The sequence below is a fragment of the Mycetomoellerius zeteki genome, unplaced genomic scaffold (genome assembly GCF_001594055.1).
Source record: "Mycetomoellerius zeteki isolate Tzet28-1 unplaced genomic scaffold, Tzet1.0 scaffold155, whole genome shotgun sequence".
Classification (NCBI taxonomy): Eukaryota; Metazoa; Arthropoda; class Insecta; order Hymenoptera; family Formicidae; genus Mycetomoellerius; species Mycetomoellerius zeteki.
Genome location: NW_017256500.1, coordinates 1,439,617 through 1,449,421, shown reverse-complemented (window position 1 = coordinate 1,449,421; position 9,805 = coordinate 1,439,617). Strand labels below are relative to the sequence as shown.

Sequence of the window (9,805 nt, the reverse complement as noted above, 5' to 3'; positions counted from 1 at the left end):
GATATATGATTCCTGTCATGTATTGTTCTTTATATTTCATATGGAAATGAAAGTAACGAAATAGTTAATATGTAATCAAACCGATTACTGTAGCATGTTACTTATTATTAAAATATTATTTTATTTGTGCAGCATATCAAATCGTAAACAATGCAGTATCATTTTATTGTGCATTAAAGATGTAAGACGCAAACATATTAAAAAATGTGATAATAAAGTTTACAGTTTCTCTAATGCATTTGGTTAGTATCGACTCGAAAAATATTTGTATATGTAAAAAAGAAACAATTCATTAATTTATTTTATATGGTAACAAAATATAATATCTTACGCGTAATATTATAGTTTACAATAGTGAGCACAAATAATATCATTTCGTTGCATGTATAGATACACTGTACAAACTGATAGAAAACTTTACAAAATGGCTAAATGTGTATCTATTAAGATGCAACAGATTTAACCCGTCCAACTCTAGATTAATAAATAATTCTATGTATATATTTATCTATCAACCTTTTCTTACGAAGAGAAAAAAAAAGAACTCTCCCTTTTGACTGAGCACATCGCAAGGTAATAAGAATGAAGTTTAAATAGCTTACTTAGATTGTCAATTAAAAATTTACAATCCGAAATATCTTTTATAGATAATATACATATATTAACAGTTTGGTGTTACTATCTTATAACTAATTTATTCTAAGCTAGCCTAGAATAAATTTTTCTCGTCGAATTATCCGGATTATTTGATTTTGTTTGATATCACCATTAAATATACATGATTATCGTTTATGTCAGGGTGTCATCACCGATGCTAAGGAAGAGAATATCTCGGCTTGCAACGGTCCGTAATCAACTTCCTCACCGTCTACGGTTATATATCCACTCGTTCCTTCCATAGGTTCTATTCGAAATGCCTTCACAGGTATCATATCAACGCCAGGGCAAGTCACATGAGTTCCACTACTCAGACCTAATAAAAACTAATAAGCAAATACGATAAGTATCACTATACAACCGTACTGTTTTCTTTTTCTTCCTGCTTTATAATATAGCTTACTTGCACTAAGCTGGCCCGTGTAATACCGGCTTTAGCTATTAAAAGCCAAATAATTCCATCAGCTAATGCAGCACGTGGCGCAAAAAAATAGTCCTGTCCTAAATGTGTTTGATATGCTGCATGTACCATTATGAATTCTCCTAAAATTTTAAACATACAATATTCTACATACACATACACGCTATAAACTTCGTTTTTAGTTCTTATGCATTGTGAAAAATGGCATAAAAATTCTATGAATTTATTTTTCGAATGTAAGTATTGCAATTGAAATGTATTATATTATATTATATATATTTTTTCAATTATGCTCCATTATATTCGGCATTTTATTAAGTGGTACGTGACGTTACTTCGAATTCAACTGGAGTTAAAGGGTTAATAAGTGATACATTACGCGGCAACCTTTGGCACCATATTATATGACAACAAATACATGTGTCTTTGAACTCGTCTCACAAGTCTTATAAATTATAAATATTAAAACTAAAGTGTTCGTTTCTCTCGTATATACTTTCTAAATATACTTCGGTATGAACTTTAGTTAAATATATGTTTAAAAGTAAAGCAAACAAAAGAAAAGAAATTTGTTTAAAATTTTCAAAATTCAAATTATCGGTGCAAGACTTCCGTTATTTAAGTAATTACCTTACCTTGAATCGTTGTCCAGCAATTTGAGAGCTGCGTTGTTAGCGCCGGAAGTGTAGATGATGGCCCATACATAACTTGATTGTTACAGATGTTTTCTGCATCTTAACGATACATTTATTAGTACGGACGTTATAAAATCAATAAAAGTACATTCGATTTTAGTACATACCAATCTCTGTGCTGTTATCATCTTCCATACTGTGATAACTCGAGGCGGAACCTGTGCTGAAATAAGTCGACTTTGCTGATGTTGCGGAGTAAAAGCTGTCAAGTCTGTGTCTCCTCTCGTTTTCCGTCTCGAGAGCTAGGTTCTCAGTTATCACGTCGTTATCATCGTAACCGTTCAAATCGTTGGATGATTCACCGAAAGTATTGTAGAAACCTTTCGGTTCTGATTCAGGCCCGGCACAACACCTACATACATATTTATTTTTCGTAAATAAACTCAGTAAATAGCAAAAAGAAACGACATAGTTAAATAATATATCATATTTCTTATTGCGTTTAATATAATATATCTGTGTAAAGTTATCGAAAATATTCTCAGAGCCAAACAAGTTGTTAAACTCGGTGAATATGCAGTGTGCATATATACTTCAATTTCAATACACACACACACATACACACAACATACTCACAGCGACATTATTTTTCGAGCAGATTCAGTTTCTCTGTATCTTCAAATATATAAAATAGCTTCAAGAGAATCGATGATAAAACTTTTGTACATGTACTCTGAAATCATCTTTGATATCTGGCGCGTGGCACGTTGACAGACAATCACGCTGATTTAATATGTGCCTTAATACGTTATCTGTCATTACATTCTATTAAAAAATCCGTTATTATCATCACGCAGAGTTATTACCTGTCCAATTCGTCGCCATAGCTTCTCGAATGCGACAATATGTTCTCTGCAACATAGTCCTTGTGATATATATTGCCGTTTTCCATATTTTCTGTAGGAGGAACCTTGTTGCAAGGTAAATACGACACTTTGCCTTTATATGTTCTCAATCCTATTAGACGCGCTAGGCTCCATACAGTAAATCTTTGGCCCCCGATGGCGCGAAGTCGTTCGCTTTCGATGTCAATGTCAGCGAGTAACCCCCAGCCCACCGACAGAAATGAGAAAAGAATCTGATTTCTAGTTTCTACGCGCACAATATCCATCGATGTCCTTTTACATTTGACCGCCGATAGTGCGCTGATAAGCAAAGGATTGCGATCGTACGGTTCTCTGAAACATTATTTTATTCTTAGATTATACGTTTTTAGTAATAACTTTATCAAAAAATATCGAGAGAGAAAGAGAGAGGAAGGAAGAGGAGGGAGAGCGGGAGAGAGAGGTGCCTTACGGTAATTAACAGAGGAAGATTCAACATTTTTTTTTTCTACAATTTAGAACTTTATAGTACCTTAGTACCAATCATACAGATTGTACAACTGTCTAAAATTTTGGCTGCACGAGATCAAAAGGTGAACTTACTTCTTAGCATGAGCGATGGACTTTGCCAAACCATTGCCGGAACCGCATGGTATTACCCCGAGCGGCAATTCGCGCAAAGCTTTCTCCCAATCAGGCCTTTGGAAGATTCCGTTCACTACCTCGAAGACGATTCCATCGCCACCGACCATCAACAGACCGCTCCATTGATAAATATCCCTTGTGCGCACGAACTCACGGGCGTAATTAGAACACTTGGTAATATGAATGTCGTAAGATCTCTCCGCTTCCGACAAGATTGGATGGACCCTCTTCTGGAAGGTATCTCTGCCTCTGCCAGGTCCTGATTTCGGGTTCACCAACACCAGAAGTTTCCGATTCTCACCTGGACACGCTGAAACATTAGTGAGAGCGAATGCAAGAGTTATTATATACATTGTCCCAGAACCTCTTATTATTATAATTTACTATTTCGTTTGTTATTTGAAAGACGCGATTTCATGGTTTTTGGCACTGTCCAAAAATCATTCTCGGATAAATAATTCCAATAAAACACGCGAGACATGTGCGTATTATAACTTTTCAAAATAATGTAATCCTAAGTCTCTTTCTGCAGACAAGATACTTTCGAAAAGTAAAATTTCTAATCTCAACGGATTCTTTGCGCATCTGCTGATCCTTATCGTTTATTATTTCCGGAGAAAACATAAACTCTTATCACAAAAGCATCAAGCATTCAGTATTCAAGATGCATCACGCTGCTCTTTATTACTTTGAGAAAGTTTCGCCTTTCTCACGAAAATGCGAAGAACCCGGGCTTTAAGAAATTTTCAGTATGTGAAACAGCTGTATCTCTCTTTCGCATTGATTTAAGCAAGCGTTTAAGTTTAGTAATTTAAAAATCTATTGATTACACAGTTCAATACTTTTTTGAGGTCTGAATAAATAAAGTATTTTTCAATGGACTTCTGGTGACTGAAAGCGAATCCAGCGGCCAAATTGAACTGTTACGTCAAGTTTCCAAGAAAATTGAGATTAAATGTACTAAATTGTCGTTTTAGTCATATTTATCTAATTTATCATTTATTTACAACCAACTAAATTTTTTCTTTCAATTTCATTTGCATTATTTTAAAGTGCCATCTTTTACCTATAATTAAATTTACATTTATTCCAATACGATTTTTTTCATATGCATAATTAGCATATGATAAATCATCAAGATAATTATCTATTCAATCTAACGATTTAAACCTGATGTGATAAATCTCATCATAGATCAATCGCAAGATCATTCGCCTTTCGTCAGTGAAAAGTTTCGTTTTCAGCAAACAAGTCCATCGAAAAACATTCTATTCAGATCCTGTTTCGATATATTCACAATCACGTTAAAGAATTAATGTTCGTAACACATTTTTGTCACTTATCGAGACTCATTCGCTTTGTAGACATATGTTCTTTGATAACTGACTTGACACCAAATAGCTTAATCATGATTGCATAATAGCAGTTGCATCTTCCATATGCGACTACGACGTATAAAAAAGTATAAACATTTATCTATTCAGACGAAATACGAAATGCATCATGTGAACAAAAAAATCAACACCGTATAAATTTTATCATGCATAAATTTAAAAATATGTTTAAATAAATAATGTCACGTAAGTTATAAAAAAGTAAGTAATAAAAAATAAATGCACTCTGCAACCTTGATCTAATTGCTAATTGAAATAACAAATAAATAGTTTGTTTTTTTATTAGATATTAATCGTATAAATCCATTTCCAGCTTTAACAAAACTATAAAAAATATCCTCCTGTTATTTAACCATATTATTTCACAATTACAATTTGCAATCGTCAGAGATTAATCGTATACGTGAGATTAATCTCTGACAAATTCAATCGTTGCATATCCTCAACTTTAAATATTATAATGGAAATACGATCAATATACAGCACATATATTAATATTTATACTTTAAATAAATTATATACATATATAAAAAGTTGTACTTATAACTTCGCATTTGTCTGATTAAGATCCGCTTTAAGGTATTCAATCTTTTTATTCAGTTGCTTATTTTTAATGTTCTCTACATATATTATAATGTGTTCATATTTCTTATTTTATATTACTGACTTATCATTTTTTGTATGTGCATTAGTTCATATTTCTTGTATTTTATATTACCGACTTTAATTTCTGTATGACTTATGTTTTTCAACAGAAATCATACATTGCATATTAACGGAGAAACACACATTACCGATTTCGCATCGTGCATTTTCAATATGTTAGCGGAAGTACTGCGAGATGAGAGGGAAATTCTGATTTTTAATTTTATATATTTTCTTTGTTTTTGTATTCATTTCCAACATTGATAATTATTCGATAGAGATCGAAACGTTTGTATTATTTATTGCCGGCAGTTATTAAAGTTTATTGTGTTATGTTTATGTTTATTTTATTAATTTAGACTATGTGTGTTGATTGATCTATGGCTCGTAGCCCTATTTCTTTTTGATATTTTTAATTTATTGAGCCTTATTACCATTATATATTTGTACTTATATAACTATTCTATTTTTATTGAACAACACATTTATATAGTTTATTTAGGAAGGGTTGTTCCATCTTTCAATAAACTTTAACTCACTCTCTTACTCTCTTACTCTCTCATACTCTTACTCTTTTACTTTTTTGTTTATCCATTAGATAAATTATCACATAGTTTATCCGAAGATGGAATAACTGGCCCTTAGTCTATCACTCTTAAATCTATAGTATCAAATTCAACCTAATTTAAGTCGCCACTGCTCCTACTCAATACATATAGCGTCAAATTGACATTATATAGTGTCAAATTTAACCATTGTTTTTAATATAAAATAACGATTATATTAAGTAAGAGCAGTGGCGACTTAAATTAGATTAAATTTGACAACAGATTTGACAGGTTGTGTATATTATTATTTTTATTGTTATAAATTAAAATTTAAAAAATAAATGTTTTTGTACGAATACTTTAAGTATTCGAAATAGCTTGTGCAAAATTTTTTTGCGATTCACCGATTAAACAAAGATTTAAAACAAATAAATATTTTATTTATTTACAGGACAACCAATTTCTATATCGCAATATATTTTTTATGAATCTCTTAGATACTTAAAGTACATACATTAAAACATTGAGATTTTTGTCATTATTTTACAATACATTACATTTCTATACCTTTCAATTGGAGCAGATAAAAAAATATTATTTCTTGAAATAATTTTTTATCCAGATGGTAAATTGTCATTAAATTTTTTATATTACTTTTAAATGCGAATAATCTGTAATTTTTTCACAACTTTTTTATTATTTTGAAATATTAGTCATACTTCCTTAATATTAAAAACCTTCTCTCATACTTTCTTAATATTAAAAATCAAAAATTCTTTATGATACATAAATTAGAAAAAGCTTTTATTGTTTTCTAAAAAAAATTAATTTTATCTTTATATTTATCATTTATTTACTTGCGATAACAATTAGATAAATGCAATCTAATGTTAAGTAGCCTATAACGTTCAATGCCACATAGTGTTATTGTTCAACATCAGTAATAATAATAAGATAAATAATATATATACGATATTTTTTTTCAAGGCTGTCAAGAAAAATATAATTGCACAAGATCGGTGCTAAAAACATTGACAGCTCTATCAATGACAAAAATAAAAAAAACCGTCAAAGGATGTTTGTGCAGGAGTTACTTGGAAAATGTTAGACTAACAATGAGTGTCTTTTATTAATGAAGTCGCATAAGATTCTTCTTTGAGTAATTACATGAATATATTAAAGATTGACATTATGCAAACAGCTCCATAATTTATAATTTATCATTAAAATTAAACAATATTCCAAATCAACTGAACCGGATGAAAGGAATTTTAGATAGGTAAATTATCTGCGTAATGGAAAATTTTGTTGCTAATTTCGTTTCGCATCTTTCCTCGCGAGCACATCAACTGATAATACAGCATAATTCACAACTGCATAAAAAAAAGGGGAAAAAGGATATGCAAACGTTGATCTAGCCGAGTCTTTCTATTTTTAACGTTAAGACATCGCGAAAAAAATTCAAGGAGACAAGAAACTCGCGGAAATCTTGTCACTTTCTGGAATATGTGTGTACACGCATAGAGAAACGCATCAACTCTCAGCTTTCTCGTAAAACTCTCCTAACGATAGCCCGCTCAGAAAGGTGCTTATTGTTTTTCAATTTCATATCAGCGTTTACCATAAATAATACGTTACGTAACCGCAAGCATAACGTAATTTGCATCCTGGCGGCTTGTTACGAGCATGCAATCCTTTCCCAACATTTCCGCGTTCGAAGTAATAACGAGCGCGTACGAATGAAATAGACAAATAGGCCAATACTTTCAATACTGCCGACGTCAGTGCATATTTAATTAAGAATATGACATTATTATGAGCAGCGATTTATGTATAATATGATATGAAAAGAAGCATGAACTTATAACATTATTAAGCTTGTACATAAATGACTGTAGTTTTGCAGCCTTCAGGAGTTATCAAAAATAAGATAAAGTAGATTATCGCTAAAAAATAAGATATGACAAATTTGTGTTATATCTTATTTTGTTTGTGTGACATAGATTTATCTATCAATAAACATAAACATTTTAAAAAAATAATTTTCTGTCTGAGAGAGAGAGAGAGAGAGAGAGAGAGAGACCTGCGCGTCACCCGATTGCACCAACATTACTTTGATTTTAAGCGCGAAGTTTAAAAATCTTTCTTTCTTTTTATAAAGCCGATAGAAAGACAGAAAGGGATAGTTTAAAAATTATTTTTATAATATCAATTTTTGTCGATTATTTATGGCATGAATTCATCGTATATAAAGTTATCAGATATATTCTCTTAAAAGTATTTATACTCTTTTTGAGGTAAAACTTCAAAAGTCATTAATTAAAATTTGATATTTATAAAATTATGTTAATAAGAATTGTCAATAAAAATTGTGTTCTAGAAATTTTATTTTATTAAATACCTTCAACGCATATAAAAATCATTTCGCCTCCGAATCATAAACTTTTTTTAAAACGTACACGTGTAGTTTTTTCGAGACTTTTTTCTTGTAATTCAGATATGATAGCCGTAATCGTATATCAAGTGGTAATCAATGGGCGCATTCAGCGGACTCAACAGTTGAATGAGCGTTCGCCTGCTATTGATGTATTCTTTTAGATCATCCAATCAGAATTTTAGATTTAAAAGAATACATCAATAGCAGCAAACATTCAACTGTTGAATCTGCTGAACGCAGCCAATGTCTCCGATATAAACATGTACTTGATGGATGATTTTCGCATATTGCATTTTTCAAATAGACAAGATCGTTAGTAACATCGATTTGTAACATTATAGTACTCGATGATCGAGTTACCTAGGCCGTGTTCGTATCTTCCTGCCAGTTTGTCAGTGCAGGTTATAGTATACGTAACGAGAACTATAGACTTTTAGTACTGACAGTCACTGGTAGTAATATACGAACATGGCAAAGATACCGGGCTTTGCTGTTACCGTTTAAAGTACAAACGTTATTACTGCAATGGATTTCTCAAGTTAAAACGGCATACCGGACTTTCCTCTTTGTACTTGAAAATGACGCTTATGTACAGCAATGCTGAATCGTGTTCGCGCGAACGCATGTATTTGTGCATTGCGGAAAGATTTCAATCAGATACCGATGTTGAAATCATGCAACGTGTAAGCCAACAGGAAGATTAGAAAAATTATAAACCTGCAAGCTGTATTTCACAATCGAGATACCTCTTTTCACGCATACCGCAATGATGTTATGACAACAATTGCGTCCGCGATCAGGCAAAAGTCAATGTCACAAAAATATAACATCTCATGTATACCGTATTTGTATTATACAATTTGTATTATACAATACAACATAGAAATTAGTGAGCTATCGTAATTGCAGACGTAAGATGGATGTATTACCCAACGACTTTGAATTAGCTGACGATTTTGAATTATCTGATGATATTTATAAAGAAATATTTATAAAGACGAATATTTATAAAGAAACTAAAACAACTAATCAGTAATTGAAAAAAGGGCTACGAGCCATATGTAATATAAAAATCATTTAATACCAATAACAAATATAATATAAAGAATGTTTAGTATTACAGACGTTTCAACCTCGATCGGGTCATTTTCAATGTACATCGTTAGTCTAAGAATTCGGTAAAAATACAAAAATATATATTGATCGCATTCCCTATCGCTCGATGTGTGCAGTCCGTATGTAAAAGCATCGTTTTATGATCGACTTATGTGAAAGTGAACGTGTCTTATGATTTCAAGATCTACAATCTTGATTTATCGTAGTGGTATGAGTCCGACAATAAGAGAAATACACAAAAAAAAAACTGAGTCACATCGGTAAAAATAAGCCATAATAAGTATATCGAAAAGAACACATGTATCATCGACGATTATGATAACGTCGCTTGACATCGTGTTCTTTTCGATATACTTATTATGGCTTATTTTTACCGATGTGACTCAGTTTTTTTTTTGTGTATTTCTCTTATTGTCGGACTCA

At 31.5% G+C, this 9,805-nt stretch overlaps 1 protein-coding gene across 2 annotated transcripts in view; it reads right to left on the bottom strand.

The window, feature by feature from the left end:
• Positions 1–673: 673 nt before the first annotated feature.
• Positions 674–9,805, bottom strand: part of Sk2 (Sphingosine kinase 2) — a 16,478-nt gene continuing 7,346 nt past the window's right edge. For both annotated transcript variants that reach the window (XM_018445057.1, XM_018445058.1), the window contains 6 exons: positions 3,201–3,552; positions 2,580–2,951; positions 1,881–2,125; positions 1,714–1,812; positions 1,061–1,200; positions 674–983 (listed from right to left, as the gene is read on the bottom strand). In XM_018445057.1, the coding sequence (XP_018300559.1) occupies positions 795–983; positions 1,061–1,200; positions 1,714–1,812; positions 1,881–2,125; positions 2,580–2,951; positions 3,201–3,552 (1,397 nt within the window). In that variant the 3' untranslated portion in view covers positions 674–794. The remainder of the gene's footprint in view (positions 984–1,060; positions 1,201–1,713; positions 1,813–1,880; positions 2,126–2,579; positions 2,952–3,200; positions 3,553–9,805) is intronic.